The sequence below is a fragment of the Protopterus annectens genome, chromosome 13.part0 (genome assembly GCF_019279795.1).
Source record: "Protopterus annectens isolate FY-2018-M chromosome 13.part0, PAN1.0, whole genome shotgun sequence".
In the NCBI taxonomy this organism is placed as follows: domain Eukaryota; kingdom Metazoa; phylum Chordata; order Ceratodontiformes; family Protopteridae; genus Protopterus; species Protopterus annectens.
In genome coordinates this window covers 419232850-419259358 of record NC_056747.1, presented here as the reverse complement: position 1 = coordinate 419259358, position 26509 = coordinate 419232850, and the positions used below count along the sequence as shown (strand labels likewise).

Genomic DNA, 26509 nt, shown 5'->3' with positions numbered 1-26509 from the left:
ACAGGATTGAAATTAGGCAAGCAAAGAAAATACAATCTGCAAAGTAATGAGGCTGATTCCTATTAAAAGCAGCCCCACTCAAAGGGCAAGCCAGATACTGGCTTTTGGAAGGGAGGAGAGTCAGTCTGGGAATATGACTGACTGTAGACAGCCAATACGAAGGCCAAAAAACAAATCTCAAGCTGAAAAAAAATTACCTTTCAATTGCCTTTCCTGCTCTTCCTTTTCCTTCTTTGCTTGTAAGGCCAGAAGCCGTCTGCTCTTCACAGCAGTGACCATATCTTCAGCATCGAGGGTAGTCTGGTCATTCTTCCCTTTCTCTAATTCACCTTTTTTCACATCACCTTTACTCTTTTCTGTATCAGTTTTTTTGCTTTCAGGCTTCCCTTTCTCAGATTCAGCCTTTTTATTATCAGACTTCAGCTTCTCAGATTCAGACTTTTCTTTCTTCTTACTGGTTTGCTTCCCCTTCTCCGATTCATCGCCTTCACTCTTATTACCATCTTGTTTGCTTTTCCCAGACTCATCTCCATCAATCATTTTAATGTCAGGCTTTGCATTCTCAGAGTCAGATTTTTCTTGGTCTGCTTTATCTGACTGCACAATTTCAGACTCCATTTTCTCTGACTTCTGATCTAACTTTTCATTCTCTTCTTTTACATTTTCCTTAATTTTTGCCTCCATTTCTTTTTTCTTCAGCTTTTCTGCCCGCTTCCGATCATTTTCACCCTTCAGCATAGCAAGCCTTTCCTTCCAGAGCTCAGCAGACTTCTGTTGCATTGAGTCCACATGATCCTGCACAGAGTAGGTCATTAAAATTCTGTGGCACAATGCAGAAAGAATATTCAATTTCTCATCCGGAGATAGCTCAAAGAACTCTGTGTTTTCCAGTTTGTCAAGAAATTCATCCTGAACCTCATTGTCATCAAATCCAGAAGTATCTTTGCTCTCATCTGCATTTTCTGATGCCTCACTGTCCTCTTGGGCATCTGACCTGCGCAAGCACAGACGTACCAGATCAGATACTGAATGCATAGTAAGTGGTATTTCAGACAGTCTCATGCCAAGTTCAATGTAGTCCTCGGCAATTTCATCTTGCAGTAATGTCTGAAGCAAAACAACAAGGATTCTGTTCATGTAGAGGAAACCTCCCCTCTCAGAGGTCAGTGCCTCCATTAAAGCAGAAGCAGTGACTGGATACTGATCATCTGGCATAAGCAGGCCTGAATAACAGCTGAGAAATTCAGCAACCATTGCAACATCACCAAATAAAGTATTTGGCAAACCTTCTGGTGTGTCAACTAGCTTTAAAGGAGGCAAGTTCTTACCATCTAGATCTTGATCTTCGTATCTTTTTAGCTTCTCAAGCTTTTCCTGCAATTCCTTTTCTTTCCTCTGCTTTGCCTTCTCCTTCAATTTTTCCTTCAGTTCCTCACGTTTCTTCTTCAAGTATTCTTTGCGTTCCTCCACTGTCATAGAAGCCCATTTTCTTTTGTGCTCTAGTAATTCATAACGCTTTTGTACCAAGTCACGGAGTTCATCAGGGAGACGGGCACGTTCCTCAGCAGAGAGAATTTTTGCCACTTTTGCAATTAAGCAAGACAATGGTCCTTTTTTTTCCTCCTTGTCCTTATTTTCTTTGTAGTAATTTATTAAGTGCAGGGCTAAATGAGGCAAAAACTTTGGCTTGGCAATGACTTTTTCAGTACCTGCAGAATTCTTTGTTTTTGATGGCTTTACATTGCTTTTTGCCATATCTAGTAAAGTTATCTGCTTCATTTTTATTTTGGACTTAGACTTTCCAGGTGACTTTTGCCCATTCACTAGTTTTACCTTTTCTTTTTTCCCCGGTGATTTTTGGCCATTCAGTAATTTTGCTTTATCTTTACTTTTACTCTTGGACTTATCTGATGATTTTTCACCACTCTTGCTAGGCTTTGATTTTTCTTTTGATGCCTTATTTCCTGACACAGAGCACTTTTTGGCAGTATGGCAGTGGGTGCTCAGTTTTGTGGTAGACAGGGAAACTATTCTAATGACCTCTTCAAGATCATCTAGGTCACTTGTTGAAGTACCATTTTTCATTTGTAGTGGAGTTCCATTTACAGACTTTTTTGTTTTTATATGTCCCCAAATAGTTGGACTTTTTGAAGGACTAAGAGGCTTCTTTTTCTTGCTATCATTGGACTTATCATTCACCTTATTGGAATCGTCTGACTTATGCTTCTTAGAAGGTTTCTTCTCAGGAGATACTGAGCTCTTCCTCTTTCCTGGGTTGACAGTGGGATTCAAGGCCATATACTGGGAAAGAAATGAGGCATCAGTATTACAACAGAGAAATTAAAAAATACCAACAGCTTAAACTGCTGTCAAAGTATGTTCCAACGGCAGTTCAGTCAACTTCCTACTTTAAGTCCTAAATTTGAAAAAAAAAAACCAGCAAAAAAGTGACACTAGTTCAGATTTAAAAAAGTCTCCACGTATTACCACAATTTGTAACTGCATACAAGTTACTCAATTTCAGAAAAGGAAGCCTTGAAATATTGCATTGCTGGTATACTCACCAAATAAAGAACAGACTGGATAAAAAAATGCACACTAACGTTAGCTCAGCAGCCTAGCTGCAATGGCTGTGAAGATAAAGTTGGAACATAGTTATGGCAGCATTAATGTGAACAAAGCTGCAGTGTGTACATACATGTGTGTACTTACTTCACGTATACATTTATATACACATACATAAATATACTTACACATATATATGCACACAAAGCTTGCATTCCATATGCTCGAATGTTCATATCAAATGTGAACTAGCAGCATCAAGAATTTCAAACATACAGAAAAATGACTTTCAAAAGATGAAGGAAAACTATTTCCTCTCCCAATCTTCACACTAGATGCCACATTAGTGCAAAACTCATCTGGATAGTGGCACTGTTACGAGTTTTTTTTTTTTTTATAAATTTAAACTGGTATGGTTAGAGTTGCAGAAAGGGACAAAGTTATGATTAGCACCCATTACTAAGGTGAGCAGAGGCTTCTTCACCACCATAGTAATGGATGCTAACCCCAATGCTGCCCCTTCCCCAAACTCTACACCTTACCTTACAAATGCTCCCACAACACTGCCACTACACAAGACAAACATGCTGAAACTACATCTATACCATTACCAAATCCTGAAATACACATTCAGGCACACACAAAACATCTTCGATCACAACTCACACGCACACCCCCCATCCAAATGCCACATACCACCCCCTTACCATATGACAAAATTCAAGGAATATATATACACGTGTGTATGTATATATATATATATATATATATATATATATATATACATACATATACATATACATATATATATATATATATATATATATATATACACACATATATACATATATATATATATATACACACACACACACATACACAGAAACACACAGACACGTGCATTACATTATATATACATACATATACGAGTGCACACGCACACACGTGAATGACATTCAGACATGCAAGAGTACGCATGCAAGTGTATTGTACACAGCTACTACAGGTCCGGACATCCAAAAATCATAGCTGACTAAAGTCACGATAATTTAGGACTCAACTTTACAGGTGTCATGCATCCCTCAAACAGCATTTTTTGGATGGGTGCTACACTGCCAAACCCCCCCCCCACAATTTCCCCTTTTAAATTACATATCTCAAGGGTCGTCTAGCTGCAGACAGTGAGGGGGAAATCCCAAATTAATGAGACATTGGACAAACTACAATTTTGAACAGTAGTGTGCATCCCATACAGACATATGTATACTTAACATGCACGCAAGCAAACTGCAACCAGTAGAATTTATCTGCATGCCCACCTATACACAAACACAAAAAACACACATATGTGAGGTACTTAATATACTAACATACACATGCTTGCACATTCTGTAGCAGCATTAAAAAAGTTACAGTATTCTTAGAGAAATTACAGGTGTGTATACTTGCCAAAAATGTAGATGTATTCACTGCTGCAGTCCTAATGTGTGGGATTTCCCGACATTGAGCCCTTGGCAGGCTCGACTATAGTCTCCCTCCTCCTCCTGGGACAAGCAGACACCATATCCAAAGTCGCGTCTGGGTATAAGGGGAGTCTCAGCAGACCATAACCCCAGTACTTTTCTTGCCCCCAAAACTAGCAACTCCCCCACCCCCCCGTGTCCCTGATGCAAAGGGTCTTGTACCCTGTAATCCAGGAAAAAGTAGTACAAAGAGGGTTAATCTGCCTGAGGAGAATGCCCCATCCTACACTGTAGGCTGAGGGGGGATACTTTAACAGTGAACACACATCAACATCTACGCATTTATGTTAAGTACAGACAACTGTACTATGTTCTTCATATTTCATTGTTGTAGTCCTAAGTTGTGGGACAATTCCCAAAGCTGAAAGGGAGGATGGAAGATTAAGATGTGAGGATGCCCTGCAAGACTGTAGTGGCAAATCCTGCTCTAGACTTGAAGGCAGAAATATGGTAATGTTTGGTAAAGGTATGCACTAAAGGTCAAGTTGCAGCCTCCAAAATCTCCCTAGTAGGCACTCCTTTAAAAAGCAGTAGAGACAGCAGTAGCTCTGGTGGAACATGCCCTCAGCATCAGCGGTATCTTACCATGACAGCTGTAACAGATACAGTGGGAGATCCATTTGGAGATGGTTTTCTCAAACTGGTTTCCCCACAGAGCTACTGGGGAAGGTTGCTAACAGTTTGTCTGATTTACTTACACTCTTGGTTCTAAGTAGCAACACAGTTGCCTATGTGTAGCCTAAGAATGAAGGATCCTTTCCCTCTTGTTTTGGGGGTTGGGGAAGAAAGTATGCAAATTTATGGATGGATTTAACAAGGTCTCAGTTGCCACTGAGGGTATAAAGAAAGGGTGAGTTCTGAGTGAGAGACTGGGTGGAAAATGAAGGAATTCATACACGAGAGCCTGAAGCTCAAACTCTTCTCGCTGAGATGATAGCTAGTTATAGGGTAGGCTTTCAGGTTAAAAATATATAATTCAATGGAAGCACCTGGTTTGAAAGATGGACAGGTATGTTTCTCAAACACAAAACTGAGGTCCCAGGGGTAGATGTGAAGGGTTTCTGGGAGGCCTAATCTGAACAACCCCCCTCAAACTGTTTCACAAGGGGGTGCAAAGAGAGTTGGGGCTGAGAAGCCAGGTAGGCTGAAAAAGCTGAAGCATGGATTTTTATGGAGGAGTAAGAGACCTTTGTCAAAAAGGCTGTCCAAATAAGACAGACTAAGGAATCTTAGCTAGACAAGGGGTGCGTGCTTTTTCTCTGCACCAAAGGGTGAATCCTTTCTATTTGGTGCTGTAAGATTTCCTTGTGCTTGGCCTCCTGGCCTTGTAGAATATCCAGGTCCTGCTCATCAAGGAAAGGATCCTTCCATGAAATTAAAGCATCATCCACAGGTTGGGTTAAATATTGTCCTATGTTAATAGATCTATTCTCTGTGGCAGCTGCCACAGTTCCGTGCTAGTTAGGTTGAGCAGCAAAGGTACCAGTGTTGCCTGGGCCAACCCGTGGCTGTAAGTATTACTCTTGGCCCCTCATCTCAAACTTTAGCAACACCCTGGGGAGCAGTGGTACTGGAGAGAAAGCATAAAGAAAAAGGCTTGTCCAAGTGAGAGAAAGCATCAGTTTTCCAGGCTGACAATTTTGTCCCTGGAGCAAAACTTTTCATATGAACATATTATTTGGTGGCAAAAAGGTCCGTCAACGGCACATTCCATTTATTGGCTATGCTCAAATAATTCTCAATGCAGTCGCCACTCATGGGGATCAGACAGGCTTCTATTGAGGTAATCTGCTGTTGTTCGCTTACAACTGGCAATGAGGTGCAACCGTAGGGAGTGACCAGTTTCCACAAACATCTATAGCTAGGAAAGGAAGTGGGTAAGAGTGCCCCCCTCCCCCCATTTATGTACCATATAACCATTGTGTTGGCCATCTTCACTACTAGTACTACAGGCTTCCATTCCTTTTAGAAGGCTATCAGGCCTTTCTGGACTGATGCAAGTTTTTAGATGCGTCTGAACTTGAGTCCCATTTGCCTAGAGTCTAGAGGCAGTTGATATGCGCTCCCTCAGCCTATTTCTGATGCATCTATTGTCAGAGTTTGTCCTGGGGATGAATTTGACAGGGAGACCCAGACTGAGGAAGCATGCTTGGTCCCACCAGGTGAATTACTTCTTGAGGCAAGGTATTAGTTTCAGCTTTGCTGTGAATGTTGAGACCACGTATTTGTAAGTTATCACGAAAGTTTCCTCGTGCATTCTGGCCAGGAGAATCATGGAGGAATGCAAGAGACCATTTAACCCAGGACCGTGGGGTACTCCCTGGCTGTGAGGTAATCTCTGAACATGGTTTGTCTAAAATAAAGGGTCAAGAAAGAATCAGTCTGTGGGTAAGGCGGCCTTCTTAACAGCTGAATTCTGAACAGTCTCTGAAAAAACAACTCTGGCTATGGGCTTTAAGATTTTTGTACATTGATGGTGAACCTCAGAGGTTAAAAGGTTCTGTGTGAAAAGCAAATCCAATCTGAGTTCTTCTAGGTTTGTTGTCTGAATGAGGCAATTGCTCAAACAGGGGTAAATATGTATCCCCTTTGTTCTGCAGAAGGCTAAATACGGATCCCCTTTGTTCAGCAGAAGGCTATCAGTGGGGCTAAGCATTATGTGAAAACCCCGGGAGCAGTGGATAAGCCAAAGGGATGGGTACAGAAAGTACAGTTGTGTACACTTGCCATAAATGTAGATGTTAGAGTGTATTTACGGTTGCAGTCATCACATTTGGGTTATCTGCCTGCAGGTAGCCCTCAGCCGGCCTGAATACCAGCGTCTTCGGATTTCTGCATCGGAAGCTGTCGCTTCTTCCATGACGTCAGGTCGTCAGGGGCATAAAACATGCAGCCGATGCCATTACATCAGTTTTTTTTCTCAGATGTCAGGTGTCCACACAATAGGAAGCAATTGTATGGAATGGTACACACCCATCAAACAGAAAATACACATGAAAGGATACATCTATACCAAAAAAGAAGAAAAGGTATATAATCAAGAGACGTCAGGGGGCTGGAGGGAGGGTAACCAGGACTGCAACAGTGAATACACTCGAACATCTATATTTATGCTAAGTGTACACAACTGTACTATGTTCTTAGTGTTTCACTGTTGCAGTCATCAAATTTCGGTTGATTCCCAAAGCTAAGGAAGGAAAGAGGTAGTTAAATAGCATTAGGGCCAGCTATTAAGGTTCATAGGTAGATACTAGGCTATCTGCTCTAGGGCATTTATAAGCCTAGCCAGAGTGTATTTGGCTTCCGCCTTCCTATTAAGATTAGCCTACCGTGCCCTCTAAAGTAGGTCACAGAAGGTACCCTTTAAGATTAGTTTACTGTGCCTCTGTCTAGCAGGGACACAGAAGAGATCACAGGGGTGAATTTGCGATTTCCCATCCACGCATCCACATTTCGCTTGAAGAGGGTCAGCAAGGGGCTGTCCAACATGAATTGGGATTCTATTCCAGAGTGAGGGTAGCCTCTGGGAAATAAATCTGTCCCTTCAGCATGTCCCAATTATTTTTGTGTTGAGGTTTAAGTCCCTGGAGTGTGCAGTTCTAAGGGACTTGGATTTGTTGAGGTGGAGCATGTCCATTAATTCTGGGTTTGACATGGCTTTGTACGTCAAGCATAGATCGCCTCTGAGTATGCGGTAAGCAACCAAGTAGAGCTGGAGTTTCTTTAGTAGAGCTGCATAGGACATCTGTTTGTAGCCCATGATCATCTTGGTGAGGTACTTTTGGGGCATCTCCAGTTGCTGCAGGTGTCGAGTAAGGTACATCCCAAAAGGGGCATTGTATTCAATTATGGGCCTGACGAGTAGAGGGGCACAATGACCTCTCGATCTAGATGCGAACCCTTTCGTGATAAGGTGGGCTATATAGAAGGTCTTTCTAACCACTTTGGCAACGTGATTATCAAAGGAGAGATTACTATCTACTATTAAGCCCTGCAAGACTGCTGTGGCAAATCCAGCACTGGATTTAGAAAAGATAAGCAGGTGGTAATGCTTGAAGGTATGTACAGAGCTCCAGGATGTCCCTGGTAGGGACTCCGAGAAATGCCGTAGAGGTAGATGCAGCCCTGGTGGCATGTGATCTTATCCCCTGTGGGGTAGGTTTCCCATGGTGCTTGTAACAGAAATGAATGCAATGGGCTATCCATTTGGAAAAGGTGTGCTTTGAAATGGCCTTCCCCTCTGCCCGTGCAGCAAAGCAAACTAGCACCTGGTCAGATTTTGAGAGGCTTAGTCCTGTCCAAATAGAATCTAAGTTATCTGTGCACGTCCAGAGTGTGCAGTACCCATTCCCCTTTGTTTTGTGGGTTAAGGAAAAAGTAGGCAAATGAATGGACTGGTTTAGTGCCACACTAGACACCACCTTGGGCATAAAGGAAGGATTAGTCCTGAGGGAAACACTGTCCATATGGAAGATAATGACAGTCAAATGATAGATAAAACTTCTCCCAACAGGGTACTTAAATTTTCAGTCTCCTCTTTCTCTGGTGTGGCCCAACCAACACTCTGGCACTCTGCTTCCAGCTCCAACAGCAAGAACTAACTAAGGTTATGGCACCAGCCAACTTCCCTTATACCCAACTGTAGTGACATCCAATAGGGAGTCTGTCAACCCCAGCAAGAGGGAAACTATTCTCCAGTAGTCAGGCCAGCCAAGGGCTTCCACTGTGGAAAATCACACAAATTACGACAAGCACTGAAACGCAAAGAAAGAATCCTTGTGTAAAATCTTACCATAACCATAGATGTCCTCTTACATGTTGCAGTATTCTTAGTGTGGGATTCGCTGCCTCAAGGACCAGAGCGTCAACTCCTATACAAAAGCTTAAGCTTGGTTGCTGCAGATGTGTGGGCCGTCACACAGACGGCCCTAAACCAGGGACTTTAAATGTGACGTCTGCACGCACAGACCTCAGAACTTAATTGTCCAGCTGGACAGCCAAGCAAAGAGCAAAATGTCCACAAGAACTGTGAAGAGACACTTGCTGGCTAATCTGACCTTAGTCTAGCTGGTGCTCCAGGGTGTCATTTAGACAAGTCAACAGGAATGAAGGGGGTCATGTAGGAGGGAAGGAATACTTCAACATGGTAGGGAAGGACATCTATGGTTATGCTAAGACTTTACACAACTACTCCATGTCCTATTCCTATGTTGCAGTATTCTTAGTGTGGGAGAATGCCACAGCTTATGGAGGAGGTAGAGGCAACAGACTCCAGAAAGCCCAGCAGGATTGCCCTAGCAAACCCTGCCCTGGCTCTTGAGACATGGTCCAATGTGTAGTGTCTGGTAAAGGTATGTATAGTGGACCAGGTAGCTGCCTCCAGAATGGAGGCAGTGTCCAGGCCTTTGAGGAAGGCATTGGAGGATGCCACAGCCCTGGTAGAGTGAACTCTTACCCACTGAAGGTCCTCACCATGGTAGGAGCAGCAGAAGCAGATGGTTTGTTTGGAGACCGCCTTGCACTGGGATGGAAGCATACAAATAGCTGGTTGGATTTTTTGATTGACTGTTTTGTCTAAATAAAACCTTAGATGCCTGTGAACCTCCAGGGAATGGAGTATCCTCTCAGTCATTAGTGGGAGAGGAGAAGAAGGTGGGCAGGGAATGGAGTATCCTCTCACTCTCATTAGTGGGAGGGGAAGAAGGTGGGCAGGTAAATGGACTGGTTTAAGGACAGTTTGTTGACCACCTTTGTCTTGAAAGAAGGGTTGGTGCGCAGGGTCACCCTGTCCTTGTGGAAGATAGTGTAGGGTGGGAAGGCCATGACCGCTTGCAACTCTGAGACCCTTCTAGCATAGGTAAGGGCCGCCAGCAGAACAGTCTTCCACGTGTACATTTGGAGTGTTGCAGAATTGGCTGGCTCGAAAGGAGGCAGCAAGAGTTTTTCTAGGATAAAGTTAGTCCCACAGGGGTGAGACGGGCTTTCTTGGTGGTGTGATGTGCATAACCCCCTTTCAGGAATATGTTAACCTCTAGCCTGGCTAGTGGAGGGGGTTCTAGGGGTAAGCAGGCAGAAAAGTACAGTTTTGTACCTACAATAAATGTAGATGTTAGAGTGTACACCCTGCAGCAGTCATCACACGGGTTATCCTGTCGTTAGGCGGTCCCCGCAGTCTGCCGGAATTCCAAAGTCTTGGTCCGGCATCGGTTGCTGTCGCTTCTTCCCTGATGTCAGTGCGCCATGGGTATCCATATTGCAACGGACGCCATTTTCTTCAGTTTTTCTTGCCCCAGATGTCAGGTGCCCCCAAAAAGGTTGTCAATAATTAGTACCAAATTGAGTAAATTTTGCAAAAACACCAAATCCCTCCAGCTATAAGCAAATGCATCAGGAAGGTATTGTAGAGGTTTTAGCCAATTAGTTCAGAGGGGATGGAGGGAAGGTAACCTGGACTGCAGCAGGGTGTACACTCGAACATCTACATTTATGGTAGGTACAAAACTGTACTATGTTCATCGTGTTATCCTGCTGCAGTCATCATACTTGGGTTGAATCCCAAAGCTAAGGATGGGTGGAGGAATGCTAGAGGGTTATTAGAGGCTAGGAGGCCCTGCAGAACTGCAGTGGCAAAGCCAGCTCTAGTCTTAAGAGTAAAGTGGTAAGTGATGGTGTTTGGTAAAGGTGTGTACTGAACTCCAAGTTGCAGCTTCCAAAATCTCCTCGGTTGGAACCCCCCTGAGGAAGGCTGTAGATGTAGCTGATGCCTTGGTAGAGTGGGGCCTAATGGTAGCCGGAACTGGTTTTCCATGATGGGTATAGCAAAACCGAATGCAATGCCCTATCCATTTGGAAATGGCTTGTTTTGATATAGCCTTCCCTTGTGAAGCTGTAGCATAGGATACAAAGAGCTGGTCAGATTTTCTGAAAACCTTAGTTTTATCCAAGTAGTAACGAAGTTGCCTGTGAATGTCCAAGGAATGCAGGAGTCCGTCTCTTTTGTTCTGTGGATTTGGGAAGAAGGTGGGTAAGTGGATTGTTTGATTTAAAGCCAACACTGGAAACCACCTTAGGCATGAAGGAAGGATTAGTTCGTAGAGAAACTCAGTCGATGGAAAATGAGGAAAGGTTCCACTGCCATTAGTGCCTGTAGCTCTGAGACTCTTCTAGTTGAAGTTATTGCTAGCAGCAGGGCAGTCTTCCATGATAGAAACTGTAGATCTGCAGAGAAAGCTGGTTCAAAGGGAGGTAGCGTACGTTTTTCCAGAACAAAATTGAGGTCCCATGTTGGTGTAGGTGCTCTCCTGCGGGGTCTAATGTTTTTGCCCCTCTGAGGAACGGTCTTAGAAGTGGATGCGAAAATAAGGGTGGATCCGTGTTGTAGTGGGCTGAAATAGCTGATGCATGGATTTTAATGGAAGAAAAAGAAAGTCCTTTGTGCAACATTCTCAGTTAAGTACTGTAGAATCCTGAGGCATGTGAGGCTGAAGTGTGTCATGGTCTTAGCTTGGTTCCAGGCACAAAACCTTTTCCATTTGTCCGAATAGGCCTTCCTGGTGCTGGGCCTCCTAGCTTCCAGAATAACATCCATAACAGCTTGGGAAAGAGGAGCTGGCTGGATGCTTAGGTGATATGCCATGCAGCCAGATTTAAGGTTTTGAGCTGGCCGTGAAGAATATGATTGTTTTGCTGTGTGAGCAAATGAGAAATTTGTGGTAAAATCCAAGGTGGGCCCTGGGCCATATTCCTCAAAAGTGGGTACCAGTGCTGGCGTGGCCAGTCTGGGGCTATGAGTATCAGTCGTGGTCTCTCTGACTTTCAAAAGCACCTTTGTGAGGGGAGGCAATGGAGGGAAGGCATATACTGTCAGGTTTTTCCAACTGAATGAGAGTGCGTCCACTTTCCAAGCTTGGTGGTGCAGTGTTCTTGTACAAAATTTTGTTAGTTGATAGTTTTGAGGACTGGCAAACAGGTCTATGTCTGGAAGGCCGCATTTTTGAGTTGTCATTGCAAATACTTGTGGATCCAGTTTCCACTCGTGGGGATCCATGTTTCTGCTGAGGTAGTCTGCAAATGTGTTCTTTTTTCCTGGCAGGAATTGAGCTTGTAACTGAACTTGGTAAGCCAGAGCTGTGTTCCACAAGGTCACTGCTTGCCTGCATAGAGGGTAGGAGTGTGTACCCCCTTGTTTATGTACCACATTACTGTGGTGTTGTCAGTCCTTATTGTAAGTTGTCCTGGTTGTAATAGATCCTTGAAGGCTGTCAGAGCATTCTGTACAGCTAGCATCTCTTTTTGATTGATGTGCAGATTCCTTTGATCTGCAGTCCATACACCTTGAACGCACTTGTCCTGCCATGTGCCCCCCCCCAGGCGTAGTCCGATGCATCTGTTGTCATAGTTTGCCTGGCTGGGGGCAAGGTGAAAGGCTGACCCTTGTTGAGGTGACATGCCTGTGACCACCACAGAAACTCCTGTTGTAGGCAGGGAATGAGAGATAGTGTCCAAGCTGTGGCTGTGTTGAGACCATATGCTTTTTAGGTACCACTAATTTCCTCATATGCAGCTTTTCAAATGGTATTAGTAGTATGCAAGATGCCATGAAGCCCAAGGCCTGCAGAATATTTCTTGCAGATAGTTGGGTCTTTGTTGCCATTGTTTTGAAATATCGAGTCAGTTGTAGTTTGTCTGGCGTCAGATAAGCCTTCTGGGCCGTTGTATTCAAGCTGGCACCCAGGAATGTCATATTTTGTGAGGGTACTAGTTTTGATTTCTTTTTGTTTACTGTGTACCCTAGGCAACTTAGATGTTTTACAAAAGCCAGATGTTGGAAGAGGATGTCCTTGCTTTCTGCTTGGATGAGGCAGTCATCCAGGTATGGGTATATTTGAATTCCTCTGTCTGCAGTACGCAATTACTGGTGCCAGGCATTTTGTGAAAACCCTGGGCGCAGTAGATAAGCCAAAGGGCAGTGCAGAGAATTGGTAATGGGTTGAACCTGCAATGAAGCGGAGGTATCTTCTGCAACTTTGTCTGATAGGGACATGCAGGTATGCCTCCTTGAGGTCCAACATTACTAGCCCTGCTTTCTTGCCCAACATGGGAAGAACCTGCTGTAGTGTTAGCATCTTGAATTTGGGTACTTGTAAGGTGTTTAGTATTGAAAGGTCCAGAATTGGTCTCCAGGAATTGTCCTTTCTGGGAACTAGAAAGAGTCTTGAGTAAAATCCTTGGCCTTGCTCTCGAGTAGGTACCAGTTGAATGGCTCATGTCCATGAGAGCTGTAATTTGCTTTTGTGCCTCTGCCCATTGATTTTGTGGCAGGTTTGGCATCCCTCTTTTCATTGGCAAGGTGTGAAAATGGAATCTGTATCCTTGTGAAATTATGTCTAGGACCCATTTGTCCTTTGTGACAATGTGCCAGTTGTCTGAAAAAAGTGCGAGTTTTCCTCCCAAGGGCGCTGCCAACAGATTGTTGCTTGGCCAGATGAGGTGCAAGTCATTGAGTTTGCCTTCTGGTAGGTTGGGACCCGTCTTCTCCTCCCTTCTGTGTTGCAGTGCCCCATTGTCGAGGTTTGTACTGGGCTTGTGGTTGTCCTCTGCCTCTTGGACGTCTATATTTACCCCTCTGTGGTCCGTCAGTAGCTGGAAAGGACCAATTTTTTGTTGGCCAATTTCTGCTGAAGCGAGGGAGCTGTACCTGTAGGAAATCTTTGACTGTCTGCATAGATTTTGCCTTATCCTCCATTTTCTTTAAGACTTTTGCTTTAACTCCAAAAAGAACATCCTGCTGTAAGGGAGCATCTAGAAGCTTTGCTTTAACATGATCAGGCAGAGTTTGTTCCTTTAACCAAGCATATCTACGTATAACAGACCCAGTGACAGCTGCTCTGCAGGAGGCCTCCAGAGAATCAAACCCACATTGTAAGGTGTTTGCCCACCTGTTCAGTTGCATGCAACAGATCCTGCATTTCTTTCAATTCAGACTATTGAGGGAGAGTGGTGATTCTTTGCTTTAACTGTGAGATTAGAAATTGCTGATACTTAAGCATGTGGAATTGGCAATTTAGTGCCCTCATAGCTAGAGTGGCTGAGGTGTAAACCTTTTTCCCCCATCTGTCTAGTGCTCTGAAATCCCTTTCAGAGGGTACAGGATTTTTAGCCATAGAAGCCTTAGCCCCTTTGGGACCCTGGGAGATGGTCTCTGGGTCAGCAACAGGACTTTTATAAAGAAATTTATGGGAATCAGGCACTGTGTAGTATCTAACAGGTTTGGCCGGAGCAGGTGGTAGTCTGGGTTCAAACTGGATTCTAAGTAAACATCATCCACAATGTCTAACACAGGTGGGATAGCAAGTGGTCTGTGCTGGGGGAGTAAAAGAAACTGAGCCTTTTCTTCGAGTCAGAGTAATCCTGACCTTCCCAATGGAAATGTTCCCTCATAGTGTGTAAAGTTTCCCCAAAGGAATAGTCTTCAGGAGGAGAAGCTGAGGGAATGGAATTCCTCAGCATCAGAATCTTCATAAGGAGAGAAGGAGTAATCTTGGTCTTCAGAAGAGGCTGAAGAAACTGACACTTGTTCAGAGGATGCATAATCTTCCTCGTCTAGGCCTTTTGTCAGGAGGAGGCTGGGAACCCCTGATTAAAGAGATCAAATCTTCAGCCATTTTGAGCATCTGTTTCTTAGGCATGGGGCCTTGAACAGGGGACTGAAATGCAGTCCTTTTAGATTTAATAGAAGTCTTAGTCTTAGGATACGTTTTAATGGTAAGCGTAGTCGGTCTGAAAACGCCTTCAGAAACTGAAGGCGTTTCAGCAGTACCGGCATCTTTATCAGCAAAGTAGTCTGTAGAGCCTGAACAAAATGGCTGCGTCAGCCTGGTACATTCCATTAGAAGTTCAGAAGCGGTCTCTGGTTCCAAATCTGCGGTAGTCAGGGGCTGCATCGGAGCCTCACTGAGGACCGGAGACCGGACCAGCCGAGGCCTCGGAATCTGGCTTAGGCCTGGGCTGTCTGTCCTTATACTTGCATTTTTTGTGCACGCCAGTAGTCGGTTGCTCCGATGGCATACCGTAATTAAATTTTCTACCGTACTGTCGTGCGAAATCAAAGCGCCTTTTAACAGTACGTTTATTAAACCTAGCACAAAAACGACAACTAGTGACGTCGTGGTCTGGGCCTAGGCAAGGTATGCAGTAAGAATGAAAATCCTTATGAGGTATTTGCTTCCCACAAGAAATACAATTGTTAACTTTTTCTGACATCGGTCTGAGGCAAGAAGAGTTTCCCCAACGGGGTACTTAGCTTTATAGAAGACTTCGGCCTGAAATTCGAATTCGAAAATCTCAGGAGTCGGCCGACCGGCACTTGCGAACTGCTTCTGCTTCGGGCACCACGCGGCAAGAAAGACTGAAGAAAATGGCGTCTGTTGCAATACATATACCCCTGGCGCACTGACGTCAGGGAAGAAGCGACAGCAACCGACGCCGGACCAAGACTTTGGAATTCCGGCCGACTGCGGGACCACCTGACAGGATAACCCAAGTGTGATGACTGCAGCAGGGTAACACGATGAACATCTGCAAATTGGGTGGAATTTCACTGAGGAGTACGAAAAGCCAACCTTGAGAAGTTCACACACAGGTAAGGACTAGAGAGGTATCCACTTGAAAGGTATCCTTGCGCCTATGGAGACAACACTTGGAGAATCTTTCCAATTTAGACATGTAGGATCTCCATGTAGTAGGTTTCCTGGCCTCCCACACAGGACCGAAAGCACGTTCACAGAATATTGGTGTCTGAAGAGAATTCAAAGTTTATCATCCAGAGTGTTAGACATATCTGTAGACTAGGATGAGTGAGTGTTTCCTTCTGTTTTGAGTAACCCACCATGTGGGTAACTTGTGGTGATTACCCTTGGCAATTGATAGTTGGGCGAACTAGTGCTCCCTTGGCCAATAGGGAGTCACCAGCAAGATTTCTGGATTGTTCTTCCTGATCTTCAGGAGGATCTTTTGTATGAGAGGCAAGGGTGGAAATGCATATAGAAACCATCCCTTCCATGAAATGCTGAAGCCGTCCACCCTCCAAGCAACTGGAGAGTGGTGCTTGTTGCAGAATTTCTTCAAATGTCTGCTCTGGGAGAAGGCAAACAAATGTACTGGTGGTGTGCCCAACCCGTGAGCAATGTCTAGAAAAATGTCCCTGTTCAGCAACCACTCGAGTTGTAGAGAGGACATTTTGCTGAGAACATCCACTTGTTGGTTGTCCTGAGAAAAGGGTGTAGGTTGCTAGCAGGGATGAGCTGTTTCGGGAGGCAAGATCCCAAAATTTTAATTATCTGGCAAAGGACTGGTACTGTGTGAAGATTTGAAGGAGGCCTGGATGCAGGACTGGGAGAAAAGCTTTCAAGGCCAAAAGGTCTGCTGTCATTTCCCCCACACTGTTTCTTTTGGATGGTAGGTTGCCAGGTCTCCTGTACCAAGAAGCCCTTCATGGTAGCCCCCCAGCCTAGGTCTGCTGCATGTGTGCATGTACTGAGTTGGGATGGGGGGGTGTTTGAAGTGGAAGGCCTGGGCTCATTTGGATTTGTTGTATCCACCACATTAGTTCTGCTCTGAGGTAGAGTAAGAGTGGAATCTGAAACTCTAGCGGGTGTGCGTGCTGAGACCACACATTCTTCAAGTACCACTGCAGTTTTTGCATCGGCCATCCTGGTCAAAGGTAACACAGGGATGGTGGCTGCCAGACCCAGAACTGTGGGAATTTGTATTGCGATACCTGTTGGACAAGCATCAGGTCATAGAAGTTGGTAGAGAGGGAGAGAACTTTGCCCTAAGGGAGGAATGCCTGCATCAGATCTGTTCTGATTCTGCAACCCAGAAAGATTTTGTGCTGAGGGGTTAGGGATGATTTTGGGATGTTGAAGGTGAACCCCAAGCCTTGTAGCACGGACATGGTAACTGTAGGTGGTTTTGTAGGGTTTCTTCCTCTTTCTGCCAAATGAGGGTGTTGTCTAGGTAGGGGTAATTTTGAATGTTTTTGGTTGTGCAAAAGGCTATTGTTGGGGCCAGGCATTCTGTGAATATCCTGGGTGCAGTAGATAAACCAAATGGCAAGGCTGTAAAAGTGAGAACAGGGCCCAATAAAACTCAACTATTTTCTGTGAGGGTTTTATGGAAACAAGCCTCATTTATATAGTGTGGCCATAAAGGCCTGGGCAGGCAATAATGGGAGAAGGGTTTGTAGGGATAACATTTGAATGATGGAACTTTTAGAAAGGACATAGCCAGAACTGGCCTCAAAAGGGCCATCTTTTTTGTGACGAGAAATAATCTTGAGTATAAGCCTTTTCTTTCTTGTCCTAATAAGACAGGTTCCATGGTTCAGAAGATCCTGTAGGATCTGAGGAATAAGGTGTAGTTTTTTTGTGGGGAATGGGATGCCCCCTGTCAGGAGCTTTTCTTTCCAAGAGAGGAAATATCCCTCATGTAGTATTTACAGCACCCAGCAGTCTGTGGTAATGGTTCTACAAAGGGGAAGGCAGTGGGAGAGGCAGGCTGACGAGGGGAGGTGAGCAAGGCAGACATGCATTGTTAGAGCCATTTCAGTCATGAACAGGCAGTCTGACAGTAGGTAAAAGAGATGAGGAGGGAATCCGTCTTGACCGCTTGTCTGGGGATACAGCAATCACTGCTGGGTGTGCCAGGGATAGTTTTACTAGGAATTTTTGGTCATCCAGCATGTTATAGAAACTGTCAGGTCTTCTAGGAGCAGGTGGGTTGTCAAGTCTGGGTTTTTTGAGGCTGAAGAGAATGCATCAAGGTAGGCAGGAATAACGGCTGGAATGGCTGAAGAGGAGGGAGATTCCACTTGAACTCAAAGTATCTCTTGAGTTTGTCATTTGGGAAAAGTCCCTTTTAATTTTTTTCATCTTTGTGAGGGACTTCCCCCCCCCCACCAAAAGTGATATTCCTCTGCTGGAGGGACCCCTTCCATGGATTCTTCATCACGGAAATATTCTAGTGGAGAGGCAATTTGAGATGATTAAGTAATGGACTCATCAGAAGATTAATACTAAACCTCCTCCTCTTCTTGGGAAGTGGGAAGATGGAGAAAAGCAGATGCAGGCCTAGGGCTGAGAACAGGAATGGTGCCAAGGGCCATCATGGCCTGCATCAAGGAGATGGTGAAAGACTGCCGGTCAGGATCTCCCACCGTGGAGGGGTTTAGTTTTCTTCCTTTTTAAGAGTAGTCCTAGGAGAAGGCCTAATTTTAAGGGTTTGGATGGGAGCTGCGGCTTCAGGTAGCAGAATCCAAGTCGGCCCTCATCGGTAGGGACAGACATTTGAGCTAACTCCATGGACATGCTGGCCATTACTTCTGAAGCAGCTTCCGAGAGAAGTCGACACAGTAGATGGCTCTAAAATTTTCTTCAACCCTAAATCGGAAGCTTGCGGGACATCTGAAGGCGGAGTTGCAGAAGTACTAGGCCTTGACAACTTGGCCTTTTTTCATGGTGGTTCCACTGGGGTGGCCTACTCAGGATCCATCCAGAGTGCTAATTTTTTAAGCCTCTTGTTTTCTAGGTACAGATTAATGGCGGCCAGACAGCTTTTGAGTATCTACGGCAAAAAGGATTGACAAATAGTGAAAGAGGTATGGTCAATTCTCGGCCTGGGCAAAATACCCAACTGTGTGCGTCTGAGGAATCTGAGCCTGCATCAGCATTTACCCTTCTAAGTCGACAGCCAACGGGGGAGAAAGTACAGTTGTGTACACTTACCATAGGTTCATAGGTTCATAGGTTCATACTAGGCTATCTGCCCGAGGGCATTTACAAGCCTAGCCCATAGTTTTGTGGCTTACGCCACCCCTTTAGTATGGGGAACTATACCCATTATTTTGCTGTGCCTCTGTTGAGCAGTGACACTGAGGTAATCCCTGGGGTATATCTGCGATCTCCCATCCATTGGTCAAGATTTCTCTTGAACAAGGCCAGCGAGGTGCTCTGCCTCACATATACCGGGATTTTATTCCACAGCATAGGAGTCTTTGGGTGATGAATCTATCCCTCCAGCACGTCCTATTAATAGCCGTGTCGAGGTTTAAGTCTCCCGCCCTTGTGGCTCTGACGGATCTAGATTTTTTGAGGTGAAGCATATTCATCAAATCTGGGTTTGACATGGCCTTGTATGTTAGGCAAAGGTCACCTCTGAGCAAGCGTGGCGACTGAATAGAGCTGGAGTTCTTTCAGTCGGGCAGCATAGGACAGATGTTTGAGACCCTTTATCCTTTTGGTGAGGAACTTTGTGGCCTCTCCAGCTGCTGCAAGTGTCGGGTCAGATACATTCGAATGGGGCATTGTACTCAATCATTGGTCTGATGAGTGATGAGTATAGGGAGACTATGACCTCCCTTGATCTAGATGAGAATCCCTTCATGATAAGGTGGGCAATGTAGAAGGTCTTCCTAACTACTTTAGCTACATGGGTGTCGAATGACAGACTACTATCAACCTGGGTCCCCAGGTCCCTGATAACTTCTTCTGTACTCAGTGGATTGCCACCTATTTGGTAGCTAGGGGTAACCTTGTTTTTCGAAGGGTATGACTATGCATTTTTGGCATTTAACTTTAGGCCATGGCTCTGGCACCAGTTATCCGTTTCTGTGAGACCCTTCTGAAGGATATCTGTGTCAGATGTGTTTTCTACTATGGCCCAGTTTGCAGTCATCTGCAAACTTTGTCAGCCATAACCCTCCTGTGTTTGCTTGTACTTGGAAAAGTAGATGCCAAACAAGAGTGGGCCCAGGACTGAGCCCTGTGGTACACCACTTGTGACAGGCTTTGAGTCTGACATGGCGCCAGCAACTCTGACCCTGTGGGTTCTGTCACTCAGCCAGTTTGCAACCCATCTTGTGATGTATGGGTTAACATTTAAGCTGATGAGTTTTTCAATGATACCCGAGTGGGGTATTGTATCAAAGGCCTTCGCCAGATCGAGGTAGGCTGTATGGACTGCGTTTCCCTCATCAATGGCTTTGGTGACTGTTTCGAAAAAGTCAACCAAGTTTAGAAGGCATGATCTGCCTTTGACAAAGCCAAACTGGGATGGATCCAAAGTCTGCAAATTCCCTATGTCTTTATTTATGAGGTCCATTATGATCCTCTCCATGGCTTTGCAGATAAGGCTTGTCAAGCTAATGGGCCGGTAATTTCCAGGGTCGGTGGAGGCACCGCCTTTGTGAAGTGGGACCACAGTTGCAGTGCGCCACTCCCTCGGTACGTATCCAGAGGTAAGACTATGATTAAACAGCTGTCCTAGCTGTGGGTTTAATTCCTCGTTGAGTTCGTGGAGCACACAGCCGGGGACACCATCAGGTCCCATGGATGCTGTGTTTTTTGCTTTGGAGAGAGGAGTTCTCACTTGGGGGCTGGAGATGTTTGGGGGCTGCAATCGTTTGGTATAGATATCTCTCCGTTTGGGAGGGGAGAAGTTTGCACTGAACCTGTCAGCCAGTATGTTGGCAATGTCTGTAGGATCAGTAATCTTCACATCATTTTGAACTAGTTCTGAGCATATCTGGGAGTTTCCTCCCAGGTTTCTAACATAGCTAAAGAAGGCCTTATGATTGTCTTTTGAGTCTTTAGCTATTTTTCTCTCAAAATTTGCTTTGGATGATTTTATGAGAGCTCTTAGTTTTTACTTATAGTGATCAAGGGTGTCTTACCTTTTAAGGATTTTGCTCTATCTTGTAGTAGCTTCCTCCTTTTGTTGTAGAGTTTGTTTATGGCTGGGGTCCACCAGAGTGGACGCTTGCCTTTGGTACAAAGAGTCTTTGTTTTGCTTGGGATTGCCTTATCCATGCAGTCCTGCAGGTGCTGGTAGAAGGCATTTGTAAGTGATTCAGCGGCTTGAGTACTGTTTTCCGTCGGCTCGGGGCCTTAAAGGAGACCACACTAGTCTTTAGAAGTGTGAAGTCGGCTTTAGAAGTTCTTTACTGTGGTCTTTTTATTTCAGGTGGGGTGGGATGAGGACCTCCAGCGAGATTAGTTTGTGATCTGATCTCACCAGTGAGGGGTATACTTCGGTGTTGAACATTGTGCTCCCATGTTCGTGATGATGAGATCAAGTATGTTTTCTCCTCTTGTGGGGATGGTGACTAGTTGTTCCATGGCATTTGAGTTTATGAATTCCAGGAACTTTTGGGCTAGGGTGTTTGGGCTTGAGTAGTGTTCCCAGTCTATATTAGGGTAATTGAAGTCACCTAGTATGATGGTGTTTGGTGATACATTTATCCCCTCTAGTGTTTTCAGGAAGGCCATGTGAGGTTCCTGAGTTTGTGAGGGTGGCCTGTAACATGCTACAATTTGCAGAGCAGTCTTGCCTATGGTTAATTGCACCTGGATGGTCTCCGATGCATCGTGCGTTGCCACCAGTCTTGAGGTGTGGGTGTCTTTGATGAATATGGATACCCCCCCTCCTTTCTTGGTATTGTCCGGATTTTGGGGCCGGAACGCATGATAAGAGGTAAAACCTGATAGTGCTGGGGTGCTCTCAGGAGCCTTGAACCATAAATGTAGATGTTCTGAGTGTATTCACTGTTGCAGTCATCACAATTGGGTTATCTGCCTGCAGGTAGCCCTCAGTCTGCCCGAATACCAGAGACATAGTATTTCTGCGTCGGATGCTGTCACTCCAGGACTGACATTAGGTAGTCAGGGGTATAAAAACAGGCAGCAGACACCATTACATCAGTTTTTCTTGTCCCAAATGTCAGGAGCCTCCCAAATAGGGAGGTAAATTATGATGGGGAAAATACCACCAGTAAAAAGTAAATACCAATACCCCATGAAAGGGGTGAATAATAGGCATAGAGAGGAGAGAGAGAGAGAGAAACCAGGGGGCTGGAGGAAGGAAAAAAAGTACAGTTGAGTACACTTACCATAAATGTAGATGTTAGAGTATTTCACTGTTGCAGTCATTACATTTGGGTTATCTGCCTGCAGGTAACCCTCAGCAGGCCTGAATACAAGAGTCTTGGATTCCTCCATCGGATGCTCTCTCTGCTTCCATGACGTCAGGTCATCAGGGGTATAAAGCATGCAGCCAACTCCATTACATCAGTCTTCCTTGCCCCAGATGTCAGGTGCCCCCATAATGGGAACCAATTATATGTCATGTTACACCTCCACCAAAAAGCAAATACACCAAACAAGAAGGAAAGGTAGAGCCAAGAGAAGTCAAGGGGCTGGAGGGAGGGTAACCAGGACTGCAACAGTGAATACACTCTAACATCTACATTTATGTAAGTGTACACAAAGTACAGTTTTACACCTACCATAAATGTAGATGTTAGAGTGTTCACACTGCTGCAGTCATTACACTTGGGTTATCTGCAGTCAGGCGGTCCCGCAGTCGGCCCGAGTTCCAAAGTCTTGGTCCGGCATCGGTTGCTGTCGCTTCTTCCCTGACGTCAGTGCGACAGGGATATAGGAGAGGCAGCCGACGCCATTTTCTTCAGTTTTTCTTGCCCCGGATGTCAGCTGCCCCCAAATAGGAAGGCAATACATAATCCTAAGTAAATTGCATAAGTAGAAAACAATAGCTACAGCTGTAAGCAAATACACCATATAGAAATACATCTTAAAGTTGTATGAACAGGGAGCTATAGTTAAAACCCAGGTAAGAAGAGGGGAAGGTGGGAGGGTAACCTGGACTGCAGCAGTGTGAACACTCGAACATCTACATTTATGGTAGGTACAAAACTGTACTATGTTCATCGTTTTACACGGCTGCAATCATCACACTTGGGTTGAATCCCAAAGCTAAGGCTAGGCGGTTGGTACTAAACAGGCTTTGGAGAAGCTACTAGGCCCTGCAAAAAGTACAGTTTTGTACCTACCATAAATGTAGATGTTAGAGTGCTAATACAGCTGCAGTCATAACAGATGGGTTTTCCTGCCGTCAGGCGGGTCCTCGGTCGGCCGAATTCCAAAGTCTAGGTCGGGCGTCTGATGTCGTCGCTTCTTCCCTGACATTAGTGCGACAGGGGTATAAAAGAACCAGCCGACGCCATTTTGTTCAGTTTTTCTTGCCCCAGATGTCAGGTGCCCCCAGAAGGAAGGCAATACATAAATTTACGTAATAATGCAATGCAATATAATCAAAAAACAGAAGTTGCAAGCAAATACACCATAAAAGAATACCCCAATCCATTAGGCCTGTCCCAAGAGGGGAAGGAGGGAGGGAAACCCAGACTGCAGCTGTATTAGCACTCGAACATCTACATTTATGGTAGGTACAAAACTACTACGTTCATCGTGCATACAGCTGCAGTCATAACAGATGGGTAGAATCCCAAAGCTAAAAAAGGGGTGGTAGGCACTAGGTGGAACTAGGAGGACCTAGGATGCCCTGCAAGACTGCAGTGGCAAAGCCTGCTCTAGATTTGGAGTATAATGGTAGGTGACAGTGCTTGGAGAAAGTATGTACAGAACTCCAAGTGGCTGCTTCCAAAATTTCTTTGGTAGGAACCCCCCTGAGGAAAGCTGCAGAGGTAACTGTGGCCCTTGTGGAGTGAGATCTGATGCCTGCAGGTACAGTTTTACCATGAAAAGAGTAACAAAAGCATATGCAGTGAGCTATCCATTTTGAGATTGTCCGTTTGGAAATTGGCTTCCCTTCAGCTCCTATAGCATAGGACACAGAGTTGCTCTGATTTTCTGAAAGGCTTTGTTCTGTCCAAATAATAACGTAACTGTCTGTGAAAGTCCAAGGAATGTAGTAGTCTCTCCCCTTTGTTTTGAGGATTAGGGTAAAAGGTAGGTAAGTGGATAGCCTGATTCAAGGCTACCCTGGATACTACCTTTGGCATATAGGAAGGACTGGTTCGTAAGGAAACTGTCGTGATGGAAAATGATGAAAGGCTGCACAGCCACGAGGGCTTGTAGTTCCGAAACCCTGCGAGCTGAGGTGATAGCCAGAAGGAAGGCTGTTTTCCAGGACAAGTATTGCAGTTCTGTTGAAGCAGCTGGCTCAAAAGGAGGCAAGGTCAGTTTTTTCTAGAATGAAATTGAGGTCCCAAGCAGGTACTGGTTGTTTCCTTGGGGGTTTTATATTCTTAGCCCCTCTGAGGAACTGTCTTAAGAGGGGGTGAGAGAATAAAGGAGGATCAGTGTTGTATTCTGCAGAAATGGCTGAGGCATGGATTTTGATGGAGGAGAAAGTCCACTGCTTAGCATCTCAGCTAGGTACTGTAATATTTGAGGTAAATTCAGTATTCCAGGATTCTGACCCTTTTTCTGATTCCAGGCACAAAACCGTTTCGATTTTGCGGAGTAGGCTTCTCTAGTAGAAGGCCTTCTGGCCTCCAAAATGACATCCTGCACCTCCTTGGAAAGTAGGGTCTGTTGCGAATTTAAGGAATCTTGCATGCGGCTAGATTGAGCGTTTTCAGCTGACTGAATAGTTTTGAAGTTGTGCCGAGTCAATAGAAGAGGCATTAGAGGCAGGATCCATGGTGGGGAATGCGTCAGGATCCTCAGGAGTGGGTACCACTGTTGCCTTGGCCAGTCTGGAGCAATGAGAATCATCTTTGGTCAGTCTGCTCTGGTTTTTAATAGAACTTTGAGCAGCAGAGGAAGAGGTGGAAAGGCATAAACTGTCATTGTTGTCCAACAGAGAGTGCGTCCACTTTCCAGGCCTGTGGATGAAAGGTCCTTGAGCAGAATTTTGTCAATTGGTGATTTCTGTGGGTGGCAAAGAGATCTATGTCTGGCCTTCCCCATGCTTGAATTATCTTTGTAAAACCTTGAGGATGCAACTTCCATTCGTGTGGATCTGTCATATTTCTGCTTAGGTTGTCTGCCAGCATGTTTTCCTTGCCTGGCAGGTACTGTGCTTGAAGTTCGATTTGTAATTCCAGAGCCATGTTCCAAAGAGACATGGCTAGCCTGCATAGGGGATATGAATGGGTTCCTCCCTGCTTGTTTATGTACCACATCACTGTGGTGTTGTCTGTCCTTATCAATAGCTGGCCTGAATGCAGTAGGTCCTTGAAAGCCATAATAGCATTTATTACTGCTAGCATTTCCTTTTGATTGATGTGTAGGTGCTTTTCTTTTTGGGACCATTTGCCCTGAATGCACCGATCTGTCATGTGCGCCCCCCAGGCGTAGTCAGAGGCGTCTGTTGTGATGACTTGATTTGCTTGAGGCTTGCAGAATGGGAGACCTGTGTTTCTTTGGCATGCTTGAGCCCACCAGAGAAATTCCTTTTGAAAACACGGAATCAGTGGTATAATTGTTTCCAAACTGTGGCTGTTTTTGAAGTTTCCTCATATGCAGCTTTGCACATGCGATTAGCAAGATGCAAGATGCCATGAATCCCAGAGCCTGCAGGATTTTCCTTGCAGTTAGCCTGGTGAAGGTTGCCAGTTTTCTGAAGTATTGAGTTAGTTGCCCTTGTTTCTCTCGCGTGAGGTAGGCTATCTGGGTATTTGTATTCAAGCTGGCACCCAGGAAAATTGTTTGAGAAGGTATTAGCCTTGATTTCTTTTTGTTGACTGTGTATCCCAGAGAATTCAACAACATTATTACAAACACCAGATGTTTCAGAAGTATGTGATTGCTGTCCGCTTGGATCAGGCAGTCGTCCAAATATGGGTATATTTGTATCCCTTGAAGTCTGCAGTAGGCAATTACTGATGCCAGGCATTTCGTGAACACTCTGGGCGCAGTAGATAAGCCAAAGGGCAATGCAGAGAATTGATAATGGGTTGAACCTGCAAGAAATCAGAGGTATCTTCTGCAATCTTGTCCGATTGGGACATGCAGGTATGCCTCCTTGAGGTCCAATGTTACCAGCCAAGACTCCTTGCCCAGCATGGGAAGAAGCTGCTATAATGTGAGCATCTTGAATTTTGGCATGAGTAAAAATGTGTTAAGGATGAATAGGTCCAAAATTGGTCTCCAATCTTTGCCCTTCCTTGGTACCAGGAATAGTCCGGAATAAAAACCTTGACCCTGTTCTTGTGCAGGTACCTCTTGAACAGCTTTCATGTCCATAAGATCTGAAATTTGTTTTCGTGCCTCTGCCCTTTGATTGTGTGGTAGGTTTGGCATGCCTCTCATTTTTGGAAGGGTGTGAAAGTGGAATCTGTAGCCTCTGTCGATAATGTCCAGGATCCATTTGTTTTTTGTGACAATATGCCAATTTTTCGAAAATAATGCCAGTTTTCCACCTAAAGGTGCTGCCATTTGAGCCTTGCTTGGCATGCAAAGGGGAAGTCATTGGTTCTGCTTTCTGAATGGCTGTGAACTATCCTCACCATCTCTGTGTAGGTGCCTGCCACTGTCTGCCTCTAAATGATCCTTGAGATTGCCCTCTACCCCTAGGGCGCCTGTATCTACCTCTTTGGG

At 44.9% G+C, this 26509-nt stretch overlaps 1 protein-coding gene across 1 annotated transcript in view; it reads right to left on the bottom strand.

The window, feature by feature from the left end:
• BAZ1B (bromodomain adjacent to zinc finger domain 1B) overlaps positions 1-26509 on the bottom strand; it is a 2173382-nt gene that overhangs the window by 1686341 nt on the left and 460532 nt on the right. The window contains exon 7 of the mRNA XM_044054836.1: positions 198-2301. Coding sequence (XP_043910771.1) covers positions 198-2301 — 2104 coding nt within the window. The remainder of the gene's footprint in view (positions 1-197; positions 2302-26509) is intronic.